Source organism: Bos taurus, chromosome 8 (genome assembly GCF_002263795.3).
Source record: "Bos taurus isolate L1 Dominette 01449 registration number 42190680 breed Hereford chromosome 8, ARS-UCD2.0, whole genome shotgun sequence".
Taxonomy (NCBI): domain Eukaryota; kingdom Metazoa; phylum Chordata; class Mammalia; order Artiodactyla; family Bovidae; genus Bos; species Bos taurus.
The window spans coordinates 66,773,971-66,796,665 of NC_037335.1; the positions used below are offsets into that span (position 1 = coordinate 66,773,971).

The following is a 22,695-nucleotide window of genomic DNA, read 5'->3' on the forward strand; positions in this document are numbered from 1 at the left end:
AAAAGCAACAACAGATGCCAAAGATACGTTCTTGAACATGTACATTCATGACAGTATAACCAAATACATATTTCATATATTAAGAAAAATTAACCAGGTAGTGATTAAAAAATACAATTCCCTAAGTGAATATCCAATTCCATCTGCCAAAAAGGTTGTCCAATGATGTCACATGGGATTTTACTATAAGGCTCAAAAGTGCCTTCTCTATAAGGTACAGGAAAGACTCAAAGCTCCAGGGATCTGGAAGGGGTAGGAGGGGGCAAGCAAGTGTACACTGAAAAAGAGAATATGTATAGAACACACAGGAATATGATAATAGGCTACTTAAGATGACTTTGGCCTTTCCTGGTGGCTCAGACAGTAAAGCGTCTGCCTACAATGCGGGAGACACAAGTTCGATCCCTGGGTTGGGAAGATCCCCTGGAGAAGGAAATGGCAACCCCCTCCAGTATTATTGCCTGGAAAGATCCCATGGACGGAGGAGCTTGGTTGGCTACTGTCCATGGGGTCTCAGAGAGTCGGACATGACTGAGCGACTTCACTATTGCTATCACTATCACTATAAGATGACTTTAACTCAGGCCTTGGCTCCCCAGTCCCAACGTCCACTCTAAAGATTATGGCTTAAGCTCACCCAGCCCATTCTTGGCTTCAGGCTGTTCCACACATGTTTCTAAACTCTGGAAAATGGAGACTGTCTATTTTGGGCAGAGTAAAAAGCAATGTGATCAAGAAATTATACAAAAAATTTAAAGAAAATAAGAACATGTTTTGGATTTGGAAATATTGATCTGTCAAAAGTGTGTGTGTGCATGTGTGTGTGTGTGTGTGTGTGTGTGTGTGTGTATACAGCATGGCCCATAGATTTTTGTGAATTTTTTTCCAACTTCATTACTATAAATGCTACTAGCACAAAACATATCATTTAGAGATTCAATTACTTACCTTTTTATTATACTTAAGTTTTATAAATTTTAAATAATCACTAATTTGAATTTTTATATCAATTACTCTGAGTGAAGCTGGCAAAGGTGAATGGAAACTACAACAAATTATTTATGCAAAATTAAATATAAAATAAATGTCTATTTCTGGGTTAATGAAAGTAAAAGACTTATCATATGGGGAAAATAGTGGTAACGTGAAACAATGGGAATGAATCTAGTGGACATCATGTTAAGTGAAAGCCAGACAGAGAAAGGCATATATTTCTTCTTATCAATTATGTGCAGAATCTACAAAAGAAGTCAAACTTATAGAAAAAGAGAAGCGGTTGGCAGGGGCTGGGGTTGAGGGAAATAGGGAGAGGCGGGTAACAGGGTTTTGACCTTTTGCTATGAGACAAAGGTCTCAGGATCTAATGGTGACTAGAGTTGATAGCACTATATTGTATGACTGAAATTTGCTGAGGAAGTACAACTTCAATGTAAATATATGAGATGAAAAAAAAATGATGAGATTGTGGACAGAGGAGATTCGAAGAGTGTAAATCCTTGGAAAACAACCAAAATACTGGGAGAATTTGAGTTTCAAAAGCCATGAAATTGGTTGGTTCAAGCCAAGATCTCCAACAGATCTTAGGAAACAGGAAATATCTGGTCTCCTGGTGGGATGAATAGAAAATTGACTAATGTCTAGAAGGCCCTTGAGGGTGAAGGGGTAGAGTTGTGGTGCTGGATGGTGGGGGAGGGGCTGTGGCCTAGCCTTCTCCTCTCCTGTCCCCTCCCCCACCCACAGGAGCCCTTTGTGACAAGGCTGCAGGCTCTGTGATGCCAGGCCTGGGGCTTTAGTCCCCAAGTACAAACCCTGTGCTCAGTTACCTGAAGGCAGCAGTAGGGTTCAGGCAATGGAGTATCTTCTCTTTTCTCCAAAAAGCACTTTTGACACTTGGTTGAACTCCAGTTACACTGCCTGGACAATTGAAATCATCCTTGCCGTTCTGTGTGGACTGGGTCTCTTTTTCCTGTTCCTTCCCTGCCACCAGAATAATCCATCTTTTCCTCGTCCTAGGAAACGTGGAACTAGCAGGAAGGTAAGGAACCTTTGGCCCAGACCCACAAGCACATGATTCTCTTTTCTATTATTATGTCTACTTTTCTGAACCAACTCAAGAGACTCCTGAGATGGGAAAGAACAGGACATCTATTCTCAAGAAAGAATAGATCATCATCCCTCTAGGGACAAACTAGGCTGGACAGGGGATCAGTGAAAACTAATTGTGAATCCTAGCATGAACACTAGGATTTCTATCCAAAGGTTTCAGGTCAGTAGTTCAGGTATGGTTGGGTCTCCAGGGCAAATCCCTGACACAGTGACCAGGAGCCAAGAACTGGATACTGAGTTCATTCTCAGCCAGGAGAAGCCTGTGAATACAACCAGTTCCCCAGCTGTGAACGGGTGTCTCACACAAGGGCTGATCTGAGGACAGTGCTGAGGCCCTGAGCCTAAGAGCAGGGGCTAGAGTGGGGCCCTGGCTTGGGAAGCCAAGACCTACCTAATGGAGCTAAGATTCTCCAATACGTCTGAGAACATGCGTGTTTCTTCAGCAGAGGAACAGTGACGAATGAAATCCAGGGTGGGTCTCACATAGAAAATCCTTCTCACATCTAGGAAATATTTTCTAGGAATTAGCTCTCCCAATAATCAAAGAGGAAACCTGGAAATATATCTGCACAAATATATATAGGCGCATTTATGTATATTAATCGGGACTTCAGCACTTGGTGCTTCAACACCTGGTGTTGGAATATGACTCCCTCATTAAAATTTTCATTTACTTTAGAATACTAACATAAGGATCAATAAAACCTGTTTTCTCCCTTAGTTAACAATGTTGTTGTTGGGGTGTGTGTGTGTATCTCTGTGAATTATTGAATTAGAGTTGACCTACAATGTTGCATTAGTTTTGGATGCACAGAAAAGTGATTTATAGCTGCTTTTAGAAAAGTCAGAGGAACAAGAGACCAAATTGCCAACATCCGCTGGATCATCGAAAAAGCAAGAGAGTTCCAGAAAAACATCTATTTCTGCTTGATTGACTATGCCAAAACCTTTGACTGTGTGGATCACAAGAAACTGTGGAAAATTCTGAAACAGATGGGAATACCAGACTACCTGACCTGCCTCTTGAGAAATCTGTATGCAGGTCAGGAAGCAACAGTTAGAACTGGACATGGAACAGACTGGTTCCAAATAGGGAAAGGAGTACACCAAGGCTGTATATTGTCACCTTGCTTATTTAACTTCTATGCAGAGTACATCATGAGCAACGCTGGGCTGGAAGAAGCACAAGCTGGAATCAAGATTGCTGGGAGAAATATCAATAACCTCAGATATGCAGATGACACCACCCTTATGGCAGAAAGTGAAGAGGAACTAAAAAGCCTCTTGATGAAGCTGAAAGAGGAGAGTGAAAAAGTTGGCTTAAAACTCAACATTCAGAAAACTAAGATCATGGCATCTGGTCCCATCACTTCATGGGAAACAGATGGGGAAACAGTGGAAACAGTGTCAGACTTTATTTTGGGGGGCTCTAAAATCACTGCAGATGGTGACTGCAGCCATGAAATTAAAAGACGCTTACTCCTTGGCGGGAAAGTTATGACCAACCTAGATAGCATATTGAAAAGCAGAGACATTACTTTGCCAACAAAGGTCCATCTAGTCAAGGCTATGGTTTTTCCAGTGGTCTTGTATGGATGTGAGAGTTGGACTGTGAAGAAAGCTGAGTGCCAAAGAATTGATGCTTTTGACCTGTGGTGTTGGAGAAGACTCTTGAGAGTCCCTTGGACTGCAAGGAGATCCAACCAGTCCATTCTGAAGGAGATCAGCCCTGGGATTTCTTTGGAAGGAATGATGCTAAAGCTGAAACTCCAGTACTTTGGCCACCTCATGCGAAGAGTTGACTCATTGGAAAAGACTGTGATGCTGGGAGGGATTGGGGGCAGGAGGAGAAGGGGACGACAGAGGATGAGATGGCTGGATGGCATCACTGACTCGATGGACATCAGTCTGAGTAAACTCCAGGAGTTGGTGATGGACAGGGAGGCCTGGCGTGCTGCGATTCATGGGGTCACAAAGAGTCGGACACGACTGAGCGACTGAACTGAACTGAATTATTCTTTTTCAGATATACATATATATTCTCTTTTGGATTCTTTTTCGTTATGTGTTATTACAAGGTATTCGGTATAGTTCCCTGTACTATACAGTGGGTTCTTGTTGTTTGTCTATTTTGTATATGGTTCAACTACTTTGTTTTGTATTAACTTTTCAACTAGTTTTCTTTTAAATTATTCTTAATGTCTGCCACATGAAAAGAATATTCTGCATATGGTAGAAATTAAATTGACTAATTTCCAGCAAATGAAATTATGCAGGTATTTATGATTTTTTTTTCATTTTAAACTACAGGCTGAATAAGAAAGGACAGATAATATAAATATTTATAAACCAGATACATAAAAGGGTTGCAATTCTTTTTAAAAAGGGAGAATCCTTCTTTATGCTCTTCAAAGAAGGAAAACAGAAAATATTTTTATCTGCTTTAAAAATGAGTAAAAGGAAATAAAACCATAGAGCTCTGTTAGTGAAATGAAGAAAGTCATATTATATATTGACACTGAGTGTCTGATGCTTGTCTAGAGACGGGAGACTGAGATTTGGGTCACAGGTTCTCATTTTTTTCTCTCAGCATCGAATGGATCTGAGAGGGAGAAGCAGGAGTAGGAAGAGAAGCGGAGCTTTGAAAGGTGAGTTCTGCCATTCAGCTCTGTGTGCCCCGGATGTTAGCTCTCATGCATCCAGCCCGGAGGGCCCAGAGCCTCTGGTTCTGAGGAGACCAGTGGAAGGTCTTTCCCTTGGGAAACCGAACCCCCCAGGGAGGCTTCTGGAAAGGAGAGCAGAACCCAGATACTACCCAGATTCCATGTACAGAATGAAGCTGCGAAGGGCCTGGATATAACTGTGGCCCTGCTTATAACCAGGTGCCTGTGGGTTGCATTGGACCAACAGCGCCTAGATTGGGAGGTGGGACTCCAGGTTTGACCATGGACACATTGTTTATCTTTGCTCAGATTTGTCTGTGCAGTGACCCCTGCCCTGCAGAGGCAGGTGAACACTGCAGGTTGTGAAGGCAGCAAGGGGTAAAGGATACGGAAACACTTTGTAAATGAGAAACCTTTTCATGAGCTTCACCGTCACTGTGAATGATAAAGTGGCCTTGGACACTAGTGCTTGGGCTCCAATATCCCAGTGGTGGCCCCTTAAAGAGATGGTGCACTCAGCCTCCTGTAAGAACCCTAGGAAGGGGCCCCGGCTTCCTCACCGTGACCCAGTCTGCTGATTTTCAGTTTGCAGAGATTGCCTGGAAGAGCTGGAAGGGATCCGCAACCTGGTTTTACTTCTTCAGAGGTAAAGAATCTTCATCTTATCTCCTGGGTTGCTCTTCCTCCCAGAATATCTGGTGTGACCCCAGGACTGCAGGCAGCCTGGGACTGAGCTGGGAGGGGAAGCCTTGGGAGTGGGATATGGCTAACGTCCTGGGGTGTGGGAAGCAGGAGCACTGTGAAGTCGCCATGGAGACCATGCAGGGCTGTGGCTGCAGGTGCCCACCCCTGCCTTGCCTCACATGCCCTCCTGGCCCTGGGGGTTCCTGGCTGCAGCTTGTGCCTTGTGTTCCCTGCAGCCATGTGGGAAGTCTCCTTGATAAAAAGAGTTTTCATCAGCTCTCCTGGCAAGATCCTCCTGGCGTGGGACAGGAAGCAGCTCCTGCTGGAGCCCACCAGCCTAGCATGGAGCTTTTGGAGGAGGCTGTTTCCACCATATCCCCAGCTCCTCTGACCCAGGACCCTGTGCCTTTGGCCTCCACCTTATCAGCAGAACCTCAAGACAGATCCAACTTGGAGAAAATCCCATTTGATACTGTTGCAAAAAGCTCCCCTCCAGGTAACTCTTTTTCGGCATCTACCATCTCGGCCATGGCAAACCTTGGCCTCTTCACAAGCTACCCCATTTCTTTCCTGTCCTGCTGGTGGGACACTACCAAGGCCTTGTTCTTTCCCACCTCGTCACAGAGCAAGTCCTGGAAAGAAGACCTGTCCCCCCACCCAACAAAGGCCCCATCCTGGGGGCGCAATATAGACAAGCATGTAGAGATTGGTAGCCCCTCATTTATCAACCCTGATGTCCAAAAGCTGCTGGAGATCCTAATCACCAAGAGAGCAGAGCTGAGGATTTGTAAGGAGGGAAAAAAGGACTGGTCATTCTCAGAGCAAATGAGCCCAGACTACCATCTGAACACTTCAGGGAATATGTGGAAATCACTGGGTACTGAGCAGGACATCACAACCCCTCAATCTTTCTGGAATGTGAAAGACAAACCAGAGCAGCTACCTGAGCCACAGGAGCTTTTATATCCTGAGAGTCTGAGGGATCACATAGAGCAGAAATACAGCCAGCTCTTTTGGGGTCTCCCCTCTCTGCACAGTGAGTCCCTGGTGGCAGCTGCCCTTGTCCCTGGGAGCTCCTCTCAATCACAGGCACCCTTTGTTTTATTCAATGGAATCTCTACTGTCTTTCCAGTCTCAATTCAACCTGAAATACCTTTAAGTCTTTCCCAGGACCCACTCTTGCCCTGTGCTGGGACCCAACCCCAGCCTTTCACTCAAAACTTGACTGTGTACCAGCCCCTACCTATGGTTCAGATCCAAGGCCAGTCCTATCTCCCATCGCCTCTCCTCTTCAGACCAACTTATTCTTCACCCCAGATGAGTACCTGTGGGCTCTACTATCTTCCATTTCAGAACAACCCACTATATTTTATCCCAACTGAAACTCAAAGTCTGGAGTACCCCTTGTTGCAGAAGCAACTGAAAACTGAGATGCTTTTACCCTCTGTGAACAAGAGATCACAGGAAGTCTTTAGCCAACTCATTCCCAACTGTCCCCAGGACACTGGGGAGCCCCAGGCCCAAAGGTTAGTCCCTGGTCCTCATGGAGACTTAATCAAATCTGATCTCCAGAAGCAACATCTTCAAAAGAAGCCCATAGAAGATCAACTCAAGGGGAGCCGGCTCCGCAGCATCCACCTGTCTCTACAACTGAGTTCATCTCAGTGCCAATTCCTAGTGACTTATCAGGCCCAGGGCAAGCAAGGATCCTGGCAGCTGTCTGCTTTTAGAGGCAAAAGGAGCCAGAACGCCCAGAAGACAAGGTCCAGGTGCCCTAGGAGATCCCATCGAAGGAGTCAGATGAAGTTCCAGCTAGAAACAGATTTTAGCGAGGGTCTAAGGCCGTGTCTGAAGGGTATCTCGAAAGATCCCTCCAGGTCCAGCTTCCCCAAGAAGTTTCTGCAAACGAACTCTGAGAAGGAGTCAGAAAGATACTTGCTGAGGCCCTCAAAGAGTGATTTGCTGAGGCCATCGAAGAGTGACTCCAGAGATTACTTACTCAGTGGCCCAGATAAGAAACATCTAGAAAAAGTCTTAAAAGCCCATTTAGACAAAAAGTTGAGGCAGATTGATCAGGGTTTGTTCCCTGTGACAGTGCGTCGATCCTGGCTTGCTGCCACCCATGCTTCTAAGACCCACCTTCACAAGGAAACCAGAACTCTAGCATCACTGAAGCATTGGAAACCCCGTATAAATATCTCCCATGAGCTTTCTTTCCTCAATCCAAGCATTCAACAAATGCTGGAAGCACATATCATAAGGTTTCGGGTAAGGCACAGGTGGGACACATCCAAACAGGGCTCTGAGCCTGTAAATCTCAAACCATCTGAAGCTCAACCCTCGTCCCTTCCAACATCCACATTTTCCCTCTCAGCCATCTGGCAACCTGGGCCACAGTCAAAAACCAACGTTTCTAAGTTCTTGGGAAAACCTCAGCCCCGTCAGGGAAAGCAAATGATAACAAAAGCATCAGTTCCCTCCCTGGGGAGTCTCCTCCCGGCTCCCATACCTGTAAGGTGGGACATCCAGAGGGCCCTGGGAAAGATTTCACCTGGTGACAGTTGTGGGCCCTCAGAGGCCCCACTGACTGGACAGAAGGGCAGGCCACCTTGTCAGATGCCTGCACCCAACCTCAAGGGTAGAACCCGGCAGAGTGGGACTGTCCTGAGGGCCAGGAAAAGCAGCCTAAACCCCAGTCTCAAAATGGAAGAGAGTTGGGGTTGGCTCTCAAAATATCCCTGCCATAATGCATTAATACTGGACATGGGCTTAAAGTCCCAATCTTCAAGGGCCAAACAGAAGGCCAATGAGGACCCTGCCTGGGAAGTCTTCTTGGGTCCCACTGTGCCAGTCAACTCCCAAACCAGCAACATGAATCTGAGGAGATCAGATGAGCCAGTCACCAAGAAAACTCTGCCACCACCCACAAACTCAGTTGGCCAATATTCAGTGGAGCCACATTTTAAAACACAGGTGGCTAGTAAATTTGAGTTGGGAAGCAAGTTAGAATCAGAGAACCAGCTTCAAGGCCGTGCCACTGGTGACCTCCTGCAACAGTCTCACACTGATGTCCTCCTTCAAGACTACACCACTGGCATGCTCCTCCAGGACTTTGCCACCAACCTGCTCCTTCAAGACCCTCACACTGACGTGCTCCTTGCTGCAGACATCTTGGCTTCTCACAGGTCAAGTTCCCAGATGGAATACGCTAGTGGGGACACACCAGCTTCACAGGTGCCATATGACCTCAAAGTGAGTGCACAGAGCACCCAGGAACAGCAGAAATTTCAAAAACCAAAACTGAAGGACCCATTTAAGAGCCAGAGAGAGATGCTTGCTCCAAATGAAGAGTGGAGGGACTTTCAGAGTTTCCAACCAGGAGAACATGAAGAAATGAGTATCCAGAGACAACAGAAACACAGGAAACCAAAAGTGAGGGACCCATGTAAGGGCCAGTTTGCCTCAGCTGATGAAGGAGAGATTTGTGAGAAGCTCGAGCCAGAAGAAGATAGAGAAATCATCAGCCAAGGCAAGATGTTTGCTCCAACTGAGGAGAGGAGGGATTGTAAGAGACTCCAACAAGAAGAGGATGAAGACATGAAGAGCAAGAGGGAGATGCTTGCCATAGTTGATGAGTGGAGGAAGGCTAGGAGGCTCCAATCAAGAAGACAGCAGAAACCAAATGTTAGGGATCCTTGTAAGGGCCCATTTCCCTCAATTCAGGAGGAGGGGATCTGTGAAAACCTCAAATCAGAAGAGGATGAAGAAATAAACAGCCAAATTGAGATGTGTCCCCCAGCTGGGGAGTGGTGGGGTTTTAACAAACCCCTACCAAGAAGACTTCAAAAAACTGAAAGCCAGAGCAAGATACTCACCTCAACTGAGGCCTGTAGGGCTTTTAAGAGATTCCAACCAGGAGAGCCTGAAGAAATGAAGAGCCAGAAGGAGAGGCTTACTCCAACTGAAGAGTGGAAGAGTATTAGGAGGCTCCAACCAGGAGAACATGAAAAAGCAGAGAGTAGCCAACGACAACAGAAACCCAGGAAACCAGAAGTCAGGGGCTCATGTAAAGGCACATTTTCCTCACTTGATGAAGGGGAGATCTGTGAGTACCTTGAACCAGAAGAGAGTGAAGAAATGAACAGCCAAACCGAGGTGTGTCCCCCAGCTGGGGAGTGGAGGGGTTTTAAGAAACCTCCACCAAAAGGACATGAAGAAACCAAAAGCAGGAGCAAGATGCTCACCTCACCTGAGGACGGCAGGGCTTTTAAGAGGCCCCTACCCAGAGAGTCTGAAGAAACTAATAGTCAGAACAAGATGCTCATCCCAGCTGATGAGTGGAAGGCTTTTAAGCGGCCCCCACGAGAAGATCATGAAAAAACAAAAAGTCAGAGCAAGATGCTCACCTCAACTGAAGAGTTGAGGAGTATTGGGAAGCTCCAAGCAGGAGAACAAGAAATGGGGAGTAGTCAACGACAACAGAAAGAACAGAAACCCAGGAAACCAAAAGTTAGGGACCCTTGTAAGGGCCCGTTTGCCTCACTTGATGAGGGGGAGATCTGTGAGAACCTTGAACCAGAAAAGGATGAAGAAATGAACAGCCAAACCGAGGTGTGTCCCCCAGCTGAGGAGTGGAGGGGTTTTAAGAAGCCTCCACCAAAAGGACATGAAGAAACCAAAAGCAGGAGCGAGATGCTCACCTCACCTGAGGACAGCAGGGCTTTTAAGAGGCCCCTACCCAGAGAGTCTGAAGAAGTGAAGGGCCAGAGGGAGGTGATAACCCCAGCTGCGGAGTGGAAGAGTGTTAGGAGGCTCCAACCAGGAGAACATGAAAAAACATGTAGTCAACGACAACAGAAACCCAGGAAAACAAAAGCTAGGGACCCATGCAAGGGCCCGTTTGCCTCAGTTGATGAGGGCGAGATCTGTGAGAGGCCCAAACCAGAAGACGATGAAGAAATGCATAGCCAAAGCAGGATGTTGGCCCCAACTGATGAGAGGAAGGGCAATTGGAGGCCCAAATTGGGAAAGTATGAAGAAAGGAATTCAGGACGAAGGGCTTCTCATACCAGAGTGATGAGCCAGTCTCCTCAGGCGAGAGAAACAGAGTCTCTTGGGGTAAAATACCTCCAGTTCTCACCAGAAAAGGAACAACTTTTACCAGAAAGCTACTTGAAAAAAAGGATGAGGCACTTTCTGCAGTGTCTTGGCGCCAATAAAAAAGACAAACAAATAGAAGAAACCTTTCAAAAAGGCAGGCCTGCATCAGCGGCTGCTCAGTGCCAGGAACAAATCAAGGACAAATTCATTGTAGATGGCAGGATTATTGATCCTGAGATGATTGGAACAGTTGTTGGACAGGTCCTAGCAGAGAAATTGGGGTTTCAACAAGGAACCCACGCCTCAGAAGTAAATCACCACAGAGAACAGCTTCAGGCCCTAGTGGGTGGGCATTCCCACCACCACAGGACTCTCTGTTCCTCGGAACAGATAAAAATGTTGAAAACTTCAGCGCACAGTCACCAAGCCAATCCCAAGGACCGCAGCCATCTCAGCAAGAGCAGGCATACCAGAGACAGGGGCGACAGGCGGACCTTCTCACCCAGGGAGCCAGAGTCCACAGTCAGACCCTGCCAGCATGGTCCAGGGGACCTGCACCATTGCTCAATATGCTGGCTTCAAAAATGTGTCTCCTCTGGTCAACAAGAGTGTGCTCCTCATGCCTCTCCTGGTAGGAAAATGTTTGTACAAGAAAAAATTCAGTACCTGCAGAGAAAACCTGTTTTTTCTCATGTTAACACATCATCTATGTGCTAAAGTCTCCTTCCTACCACAACTTTTTTTTATTATTTCCCCAAAATAAATGTTTTTTTTTTTTTTTTCTCATGAAAGGTGGTGGCCTCCATCTGTGCCCTGATTGGGGGAAAGGAAGGGCTCAGGGTCCACTCTTGCCAGCTGCCTGCTTTGACTTCCAGATGGGAGGGGGCTATGGAGAGAGGGTGACCCCAATGTGCACCCCAATTCCCTCACTGCACTTGAATGTTTCCATAATCACAGCATTACAGAAACAAGCAACAGCATTCAGGTGAACTAAACCTAAAGACTTCTCCCTTCTCAGGATCCAGCTCAGTCCTCTTCACCTCTCTCTCTACCTTGAACTTGTGGGGCTGTAGGGGAGGGATTTGCAGAGGCTGAAATTCCCCTCTGGCTCAGAAAGTGTCAGACATAAGCTCACATGTCAGAATAAGGAGGGGAGTTTGGGGGGAGTGCTGGCCCCAAGTCCAGGGTGGGAGAAACTTCATCCCCACATCTTGGTGGGATTAGATGACATCTGTCTTAGAAGCCCCTTCTCTCTCTGATGGAGCTGGGATTGAGATGGGCCAGGGCTATCACCCTTCCTGTCTTTCTCGTGCTCTGGAGCAGATGTGAGGATGAGGACCACACTCTCAGCTCCTTCCCCGGAGGAGAGAACAGCCCTGATCATAGTACACACCTTCCCCGGGTGAACGAGCAGGGGAGTGACTGTGTATGCAGTCACCAGGGCCAGGCTCCCAGAGTCAGGGGAGCCTCTGAGAAGGGAAGCTTCACTTCTCCACAATGTAAATAATCAGATTTCACAGGACCAGGAGCTTGGGACAGACCTGTGGTCTGTGACCTCTACCTATATGTGTAGGTAGAGGTAGGGCCCTCTACCTACACATGTGTAGGGCCCAAGGAGGTTCCCAGTGGACAGGTGGGACTTAACAGGCCCAGGGACTGTGCAGGAGTCATAGCAAGTCTCACCTTCTCTCAGCCTTGCTCATCCCAGAGCCCAGAGAGGGAAGAGACCAGCAGACAGGATGTGTCACGCAGCAGGTGGGAAGTGGCCTGTGGAGAAGGGTGCTGTCAGCTTTCGTACCCGGGCCCATCCACACAAGAAACCAGAGAGACAGGAGCAGTTCTCTAGAGTGATTCAGGGCTCTGTGTCATAGTCACTACTGAGTAGAGAGACCTGGTCCAGGAGAGGTCCCTGATCCAGGAGATTGCATCAGGTCCTAGGTCCTTACAGGCTGCCCACATGCCTATAAAGACCCCAATATGTGAGACCAGGACCGGGTTGGTGTGGGGCAGAGGGCACAGGTCTGCTTGTGCTGTGGGTTCTTCCTGGAGCCAGGTTCTGCCTGGGCCCCATCCTCCAGGGTGGGCACAGCAGTGGGGGCTCAGCCAGGATCTGAGGGAAGGACTGGGACCCAGGCCACAGAGTGGCCTTCAGAGCTCAGGAGAGAGGACACAGAGCATGGACCCTGAACTTGGCTGCGGCTGGTTCTCTTAGAGGTGCTGAGAGGTGAGTGCTGGGGGCGAGGGGAGTTGAAACCCACACCCTGTGGGGAGAAGTGATACAGAGGAACAATGACAGAAAAGCAAGAAATAAGAAGGAGCAAGTCCCTGAGCCCTTCTCCTGCCCCAAAGTGCAGAACAGACAGAAATAGAGGGCCCCCCACTTGGTGTCCCCACACAAAGACCCACACTGACCCCACATACAGACCCACACACAGAGGGACCCAGTGCTTCACCCAGACCACAGAGCCCTCACAAACAGAGACCCCACATCCACTCACAGGAGCCTGAGCAGCCAGCCAGGGACAGGCCCTCCAAGTGGATCCTAAGCCATGAAGCAAACTGAAGGTGCAGGAGGAGATCAGTACCAGTGTCCTCCAGAGAAAATTTTTGTATTTGTTTTCTTCTTGGCTATTTTTTAATTACTACTGGAAAAAAGAGAGTTTCCCCATGAAAATGTGCAAAATCCTTCCCTTCACGGGTTTTCATTGGCTTGAGCACTGACTCACAATTCAGAGAATGACAAACTTCAAAAAGAAGCAAAACTCTTCCAGCATCTAATGAGTGAGAATCCATGTCCAGTTTTAGTTATTATTCAGTCAAATGGCATCAGGGGGTCACATGCTTGGTTGTGTTGGGGACAACTTCCTGAACTCAGAGTGACTTCTTTCCTTTGGACGCATGATGTAGAGAGGCCTACAGCAAGTGGGATCCAGGATGAAATGAACCAGCCGAGAGGCATCTGACACCTGTTTGCTAGCTGTGCAGATGGCACGTGGTTTCACACGGACTAGCTTGTGTTAGGCTTGTGAGGTTTGCTGTAGTTTTCAATGAAACAAGCCATCTTATCAAACACATGAAGCTTATTCACAAATGAGAGATTTTTGGTAATATCTCTATTACATCCTCTGGTATATTTGTACTTACTGCTTAATATTAAATGATGCTCTTTATTTTACTCTTAAAATATAGGAGTACAGTCAGGTAGTTGTATGGTACACACGCCTCTAGAATATGAAAAAAATCCTAGTGTTTATCTGTGATGGCGTAAACATCTCAACCATTTAGAAGGATTCACATTTTACATAATTGTAAGAAATGTGAATTTTCCAATATCAGGAAATTTATATTTGTTATAGGGCTATGAAAAGGATGCATTGCTTAAAAGAATCTTGAAATCTTAGAAAATAAGTCACTTAATTGGTGTTTGAAATATATATTACATCAAATTACTTAAGATTTGACATTTTGACAATTGTTAAAGGAAGCATATCTTTAATAAACATTTCTACTATAGCAAGAATAATAGAGGTCTCACTGTAAGCATAATACTTTCCAAATTGTGCACTCAGTTAAGACTACATGTTTCTCATTAGTCATAAAAATTATGTTGCCCTTGACATGGTAAAATATAAATAATGAACAAATGTCAAGTATATATCTGCTTAAGTCTCTCAGGTCACACTTTGGGGTGATAATGTCATTGTCCTTTCTCTCAAAAGAGAGGAATGAGTTAATGTGAGGCTTCTGTATTTTTTTAAGTAAGAAAAAAGTTCAGGCTGTAAAACGTTTTGCAAAATCATAGCTATTAAATTTTTGAGATTTGCTCCCTTTGTGATATTTTATGTTGCTGAATCACAGAACTATGGAAAATGGCCACAGATGTCCTCTAATGGCCAATGAATAGTATTTAGTAACTAGAGTTGCTCATTTTCCTATATATACCCACACCTACAACATCTCACAATCACAAAAATGATACTTTCTTTTTGAGAGTTTAAGCCAGTATTTTTAAACTGTGTGTTTGACATAAAACTAAATTCTAGTAAGAGGCACTATAAAATATGTAATTCCCAAGAAAATAGATGAGGATTTAGGAAATACTGGTATCTCTCATAAGAAAACACGATCGCTTCATCTCATCCTGATAACAAGAAATGTGGGTGACATGGCTCTTTGGTCTAAATATTCGTATGTGTGCTTTAGCTGATCCTGTAGATTGGCTGTATAAATATTTTTCTTTTAAGATTTGTGAGTCAGAATATTGTTACATAAGTGATACATAGGATATGTGGTTTAGGAGTTAAGTTGCTATAGTCATTCTTAACCCTCTTATAATGGAACATGAGGGCAAATAGAATAACCAGCACAAACATTTCCTGGAAGAATAATTTACATTTTCTTGACCATTCCAAGCAGAGGGAAAAGAAAGATGGATCCTTCAGGTTAGCAGCTGAGATATGCTTATTCCACAAATAATTACGTAAGTTTTAGTTTAATAAAACAGGAAGGATTCTCCCAAGATGTTCTGATGAAAGGATTGAAAGGGAGCAGATCACGAAGCACAGGCAGGTCTAGTGTCTGTTACCCATAGCCAGGACATCATCTAAAAGATTTGTCCATCATTTAAGGAGAAGCCACAACTTGGCCAAAGCAATGGGTGTCTCTCCTTCACTCTTTAATCAGAGATGACACTGCTCTTCACCATCCCCACACCCGATAGACTGCCCTCATTTTCTAGGGATTTACTGGGGACTTTAGATGAAATAGATGAAGACAGAAAGAAAAAAAGAGAAGGAGAAAGAAGCAGGAGTGGGGAGGGAACAGGAGAAGGAGGACAATAAAGAAGAGCCATTACCAAAAACTGACTGTGGCCTCTTCTGTAGACTGGTCACCTAATTAACAAATGAGGACCTGGAGGCAGAGAGGTATTTCCCAAACCACACAGATACTTGCTCTCCACAACCAATGCAGACTAAATGCTTCCTCTATTATGTTACAACATATAACCTGTGTGAAAGAATCTTTTTCATTGGTCATCCAGATGATGTCCCCAGTATAAATTATTTCCACCACCACCAGGTTATGGCACATATTACTGTTTCAGCAAAAGAAAAAAAAAGGTCATTTTTTCCACTTAAAGTATTTAGACTATGATACAGGTATGGATGTGAGAGTTGGACTATAAAGAAAGCTGAGCACCAAAAAACTGATGCTTTTGAATTGTGGTGTTGGAGAAGACTCTTGAGAGTCCCTTGGACTGAAAGGAGATCCAATCAGTCCATCCTAAAGGAGATCAGTCCTGGGTGTTCATTGGAAGGACTGATGTTGAAGCTGAAACTCCAATACTTTGGCCACCTGATGCAAGAGCTGACTCATTGGAAAAGACCCTGATTCTGGGAAAGATTGAAGGTGGGAGGAGAAGGGGACGACAGAGGATGAGATGTTTGGATGGCATCACCAACTCAATGGATATGGGTTTGGGTAGACTCTGGCAGTTGGTGAGGGACAGGGAGGCCTGGCGTGCTGAGTGCGGTTCATGGGGTCACAAAGAGTTGGACACGACTGAGCGACTGAACTGAACACTTCTTCGATAGCAGTCTGTTACTTTTCATTATAGCATGGTCTAAAAGGAAAAGAACAAGAGAAGGAAACATAAAAAATAAGGCAATGTAGTATGAGCCACTTCTCTCTCTGGATGGAATGCCATCATGAGAACTGTACCTTTCTCCAAATCTTCAATCTACCTGGAATTCAAGGTTGTCCATGCAAATTTTGAAGGCTGAAAGCAAAAGTACACAACATCTAGGTCCTGGACATACCACCCCTGCTTTCCTCCCACCTTCCCACGCACAGACTGACAAGAGAGGCATGGAGGTTCACTAGCAATAAGACTTGCCAATGGGGAAGCCCACCAGTTAGAGTGGACAAGACAGTACACTAAGATGCAAGAGAAAATATTAGAATCCCCATTTGCATTAGAATCATGTTGTTGTTCAGTCACTAAATCATGTCTAACTCTTTGTGACCCCGTGGACTGCAGCACACCAGGCTCCCCTGTCCTCCACTAACTCCCAGAGTCTGCTCAAATTCATGTCCATTGAATCGGTGATGCTAACCAACCATCTCATCTCATTTGCCACCCACTCCTCCTTTTGCCTTCAATCTTAGTACATACTTTTAATTTACATACACATAAATATATACTCTGGATCTTCATGCTCAAAAAACTTTTTACTGAGTAGGAGAAGGATAGAAACCTTGGAGAACACTGACATGATCCAGATTTCTGGTCTTTTCCAAAGCAGCATGGGCTCTGGGTTCTGTCAGGCAAAGCATTGTGTGGACTGACCAGAGAGAACAAGAACTGTGAATAAACTCTAAAGTATCAGTTTTACCAAACTCTGAAACTCAGAGGGACACTGCCAGCCCTGAGTTCCACCTTGGAGGCTGAGGGCAGGTAGCACAGATGTAAGTGAACCATCAGATCAGATCAGATCAGTTGCTCAGTCGTGTCCATACTCCTCTCAATTCGCTTGCAAGCAACATGCAGATGTGAACAGGTAGGGACTCCAAGTCTGTACTGACAGCACAGATCCAGTTAGAAGAGAGTGCAGGAACTCTTGGACCTTACAGCACCATCAGAGCTGCAGGGGAAGTGTGTGTGCAAGTGTAGAAGCGACGGGGACCTCAGGCAGCATCTAGCAGAGATTGATGAACAGCTGTACGCACCATACCCAGGAGAATGGCTTTCCCAGTTAAGAATGCAGTGGTTTACATTACATTAGATTGTTTGGAAGTATCCTGTTGTTTTTGAGGCAAAATTCTGAAGACAACAGTTTATTTACTCATTTAAAAAACAGGTTTTATATATGGAAGGTGTTTTGGTTCGGGTAAGCAGTTGAGAGAGAGAAGAAAATTGAACTCATTAAGTCAAATTTATGGATATAATGAGTTGACTAGGAAGCAAGAGAGTAAAAATATTGGACAAAATTAAACATCAGATCAGTATACCGAGGGTGAGCAAGCATTGATCACACTCACAAGCTGGCATATTGAGAAAGGGTCCCAGCTTTCAGGCCAAGCAAATGCTGTGATCCAGTTTGAGCAATGACAGATCTGGAACACTTTCTCCCAATGCAGGGGTTGTAAGCTAAGATGAGGGGAGTTTAGTCAATAATCAAGTTTTGGTGAAAGCAGCATCTGCAATTGTCAGCACTTGTCATTGGAAGGTGACGTGTGAATGGCAAGTTGAAAAAGAGAACTGTTTCAGTTTTGATGGCAAAATCAACCACTTGAACACATACTACATGTAGAAAATGGACTGAATTAAGAGTCTATACTGGTCGATCCACTGCACACTGCTTATGTTACCCAGTAATCTTCAGTAGGATCGTCCTTATTTCACACCCTCTGTGGTCTCTACCACAGTGGAGAGGTCAGATATACTTGTCAAGGTCAGGTTGGATGTCAGTGAAAGACTCAGTGAAAGTATGAAATTCTTGAAATTTGCTCTCAGGTAGATGACCATTAAATGAAATATTTCATGATATGATGTATAATAAATGATATATAATATGACATGACATGATTACTATATCAACAAACAAAGGAATGATAAAATACTGATATATAATAGAGTATCAGTTTCACCATACATGCATACATATATGATATATAATATATGATATGAAATAATGATGTATCAATATGCAAGGGAATTATGTAAAATATATGTGACATGATGTGACATGATTGATGTTTCAATACAAAAAGGAACAGTAAAAAAAAAATGGACATTACAAACTTAAAAAAAGCATTACTTGATAGTCTCTGGAGACGTACTCTATTTTTAATTTCATGCCACTTGACTGCAGCCATGAAATTAAAAGACGTTTATTCCTTGGAAGGAAAGTTATGACCAACCTAGATAGCATATTCAAAAGCAGAGACATTACTTTGCCAACAAAGCTTCATCAAGTCAAGGCTATGGTTTTTCCTGTGGTCATGTATGGATGTGAGAGTTGGACTGTGAAGAAAGCTGAGTGCCAAAGAATTGATGCTTTTGACCTGTGGTGTTGGAGAAGACTCTTGAGAGTCCTTTGGACTGCAAGGAGATCCAACCAGTCCATTCTGAAAGAGATCAGCCCTGGGATTTCTTTGGAAGAAATGATGCTAAAGCTGAAACTCCAGTATTTGGCCACCTCATGCAAAGAGTTGACTCACTGGAAAAGACTCTGATGCTGGGAGGGATTGGGGGCAGGAGGAGAAAGGGACGACAGAGGATGAGATGGCTGGATGGCATCACTGACTCGATGGACGTGAGTCTGAGTAAACTCTGGGAGTTGGTGACGGACAGGGAGGCCTGGCGTGCTGCAATTCATGGGGTCGCAAAGAGTCAGACACGACTGAGCGACTGATCTGATCTGATCTGGCTTCATAGGCTGTCATGTCTACATTCTTTTCATTAGGGTAACATTTTTGCTTTTACTCAGCATGTGGATAATTTAGCAGTGATTAAATTCGTATTTATTAAAACATTTTGTATTCAAATTATGAGCAGACTTTTTTGTAGACGTCTTCTTTGTTTTATATCATATGACTCGATATCATTTCACCAGCTTCCTACTGAATAGAGCTGAGGAGGCCTACTGAAGTGAAGTGAAGTCGCTCAGTCATGTCCGACTCTTTGTGATCCCATGGACTGTAGCCTACCAGGCTCCTCTGTCCATGAGATTTTCTAAGCAATAGTACTGGAGTGGATTGCCATTTCCTTCTCCAGAGGATCTTCCCGACCCAGGGATCGCGCCCTGGTCTCTCGCATTGTAGACAGACGCTTTACCGTCTGAGCCACATTTAAATCCTAAGCAAAGGGAATCGACATGGCCGGGATGAGACAGGATTTAAGGATGCATGTGTGCTAAGTCACTTTAGTTATGTCCAATTCTTTGCAACCCTATGGACTGCAACCTGCCAGGCTTCTCTGTCCATGGGACTCTCCAGACAAGAATACTGGAGTGGGTTTCCATGTCCTCCTCTAGGGGATCTTCCCCACCCAGGGATCGAACTTGTGTCTCTTACATCTCCTGCATTGGCAGGCGGGTTCTTTACCACCAACACCACCTGGGAAACCCAGTATTTAAGGGAGGATAGATGGACTGAAATCTTACTGATGATTTTAACATTTACAAGTTTTTACTATATAAAATATAACAAATATAAAGCATGGGAATACGGGAGTTAAGCAAATTTTAAAAAATACATTCAAGCTAGCAATGCACTTCCTCTGTTAATCTGTCCTTCATGCATTGAATGAATTTGGCTAGAAAACTTGTACATATCCATTGATTTCTAAAATTCTAGAATGATGTCTTCCAATTGAAGTTAAAACTTCCCCCATGCTTCATTTTTCTTGTGAAAAAAAAGGCAAAAACAACAACAGCCCTGCTAATGTCTAGAAGTAAGCCAGAACATAAATATTACCAAAGTATCACAGAATACCAACACAAAGTGAGATAACTCTGAGATCATGATAAAGTGAGATAAAGTGAAGATTATTCAGTGTTTGTCAAAGTACAGAAAAATGTCATTGTGCCACTTCCCAAAATACCAAGCATTCTATTCTCTTGGTTAAAATGAGTGACTTCCAAGTTGTTTACAGTAATGGCTTTATTCCAGCTTCCCTGGTAGCTCGGACGGTAAAGAATCTTCCTGCAATGTAGGAGGCATGGGTTCGATTCCTGGGTTGGGAAGATCCCCTGGAGAAGGGAATGTCAACCCACTCCAGTATTCTTGCCTGGAAAATTTCATGGACAGAAGAGCCTGGAGGGCTACAGTCCATGGAGTTGGACATAACTGAGGGACTCTTACTTTCTGACTATAATCTTCCTAATAAACGTAAGATTTATTGAGAGATAAATCATAGAATTGCCTTGGCTTTCAGCATCTAATCTAAAGTGACCCATCCCTTTTAGAGCCTCCCTGAGTTTACCAGCTAAAGCCCAAATCTTATAGAGCTTTAATTTCTAACACCCCCTTACTGAGACACCCAAGGGTTCCCCATGATGTGTGTCTTCCCTCAGTGCCATGAGTAATAAACCCAACTTGTTCTAGGTTAAACTTGTCCACAGGTGTGTTCCTGGTGGTTTTTGCTGGAGAACATGGACATTGGAATGATCTCACCCTAACCAGCTGACTCTGGCATCTCACGGAGAGCACCCCCATTCTTCAGCCCTTTTCCTAAACACTGCTCACCCCAGAAGGCCTTCTCTACCCCTTCAATGAGGGCTGGTCACCCATGCTGTGTTTCTAGACCCCTTTGCAGTTTTCCTCTGTGACAACACTGCATATCCTGAAGTGTTTCTATAATTTCACTGAAAGCTGTTTGCAGGCAAGAGTGAGGAGTGAAGCATGTCTGACCACATTGCCAGTGCATATGTGCTAAGTCACTCAGTTGTTTATCACACACACACACACACACACACATGTATCTGTTTTGTGTATGCTTCCTAGGTGGCTCAGCGTGGAGAACTTGCCTGCTAATGCAGGAGACTCAGGTTCGATCCCTGGGTCAGGAAGATCTCCTGCAGAAGGAAATGGCAATCCACTCCAGTATTCTTACCTGGAGAATCCCATGGGCAGGGGAGTCTGGTGGGCTACAGACCATGGGGTCACAAAAGAGTAGGACACAACTGAACATGCACACATACATACATACACATACATATGTGTGTTTCAGCGATTTTAAATTTGCATCACCTATTCCAGTTATTGTTGGAAAGTACTATTATTTTTCTGCAAAACATGGCCCACAAGTTGATCATCAGGTTTGAAGCCCAAGTAACTGTCCTCTCTCTCCAGCAGTTTCTGACAGGTCTGCCTGTCCTTGAGTTTGGGGAATTCCCTGTCTACCCTGAACCTCCTCTGGCAGCATCCCCAGCTCACCTCTGACCCTCTAGTTCTAGCCATATCCTCCAAACTTTCAGGAACATAAAGAAAGTTTTCTCCTCAGGAAAACACTGGATGGCTCTACTGTAACTATGGGTTTGAAATAAATGATCAGTTCATGTGATTTGCCTATCAAACTTGAAGGGCAAATTGAATAGCTTTTCATTTTTTCTCTGAATCAGTGAAGGTACACATCAATCTATTATTGAAAATAAAATTTCATTAAAATATGCTTAAAAATAAGAACTATTTGCCTACTCTAGATCCCAGAGGCTTTTCTCCCAGAAATTTTTTTCTAAAAGTTTTCTAGTATTTTATATATATATATATATTTTTTTTTTTTAATTGGAGGCTAATCACTTTACAATATTGTATTGGTTTTGCCATACATCAACATGAATCCACCACGGGTGTACACGTGTTCCCCATCCTGAATCCCACTCCCACCTCCCTCCCCATACCATCCCTCTGGGTCATCCCAGTGCACCAGCCCCAAGCATCCTGCATCATGCATCGAACCTGGACTGGCAATTGGTTTCACATATGATATTATACATGTTTCAATGCCATTCTCCCAAATCATCCCACCCTCACCCTCTCCCACAGAGTTCAAAAGACTGTTCTATACATCTGTGTCTCTTTTGCTGTCTTGCATACAGGGTTATAGTTACCATCTTTATAAATTCCATATATATGTGTTAGTATACTGTATTGGTGTTTTTCTTTATGGCTTACTTCTATTTTATATTTCATTGTGTGCTTCTTTTATACTTAATTAGTTTGAGAAGGGTGAAGTATGGATTGAATCTATTTAGTCTGTGGATATCCATTTTCTCTAGTATCATCTGTTAAAAAGTCTAGACTTACTCTCTCAGAAAAAAATTAGTAAAGTGAAAAAAAAATGAAACATAAAAACTGAAAGTAAAGATTTTTATTTTCTTTGTGCATGCTAAGTCATTTCAGTTTGTCCAACTCTTTGTTACTCAATGGACTGTAGCCTGCCAGGCTCCTCTGTCCATGGGATTCTCCAGGCAAGAATGCTGGAGTGGGTTACCATGCCCTCCTCCAGGGGATCTACCCAATCCAGGAATCAAATCCATATCTCTCACATCTCCTGCATTGACAGATGGGTTCTTTACCACTATTGCCACCTGGGAAGCCCTATTTTCTTTGTAAAAAATTTTAATATTTTGTATTT

At 44.4% G+C, this 22,695-nt stretch overlaps 1 protein-coding gene across 1 annotated transcript; it reads left to right on the plus strand.

Annotated features, from left to right (window-relative positions):
* Positions 1–1,764: 1,764 nt before the first annotated feature.
* Positions 1,765–11,336, plus strand: LOC112447816 (spermatogenesis-associated protein 31E1-like). The gene is made up of 4 exons (XM_024996236.2): positions 1,765–2,035; positions 4,697–4,754; positions 5,355–5,415; positions 5,690–11,336. The coding sequence occupies exons 1-4, from the start codon at positions 1,850–1,852 to the stop codon at positions 11,268–11,270; spliced, it is 5,886 nt and encodes a 1,961-aa protein (XP_024852004.1). The 5' UTR covers positions 1,765–1,849; the 3' UTR covers positions 11,271–11,336.
* The last annotated feature ends 11,359 nt before the right edge of the window (positions 11,337–22,695 follow it).

Coding starts and splice junctions, on each gene's coding strand:
- LOC112447816 (XM_024996236.2), top strand. CDS start 1,850: ATGGAGTATCTTCTCTTTTCTCCAAAAAGCACTTTTGACACTTGGTTG. Junction 4,755..5,354: donor GAGAAGCGGAGCTTTGAAAG/GTGAGTTCTGCC, acceptor GCTGATTTTCAG/TTTGCAGAGATTGCCTGGAA. Junction 5,416..5,689: donor CTGGTTTTACTTCTTCAGAG/GTAAAGAATCTT, acceptor TGTTCCCTGCAG/CCATGTGGGAAGTCTCCTTG.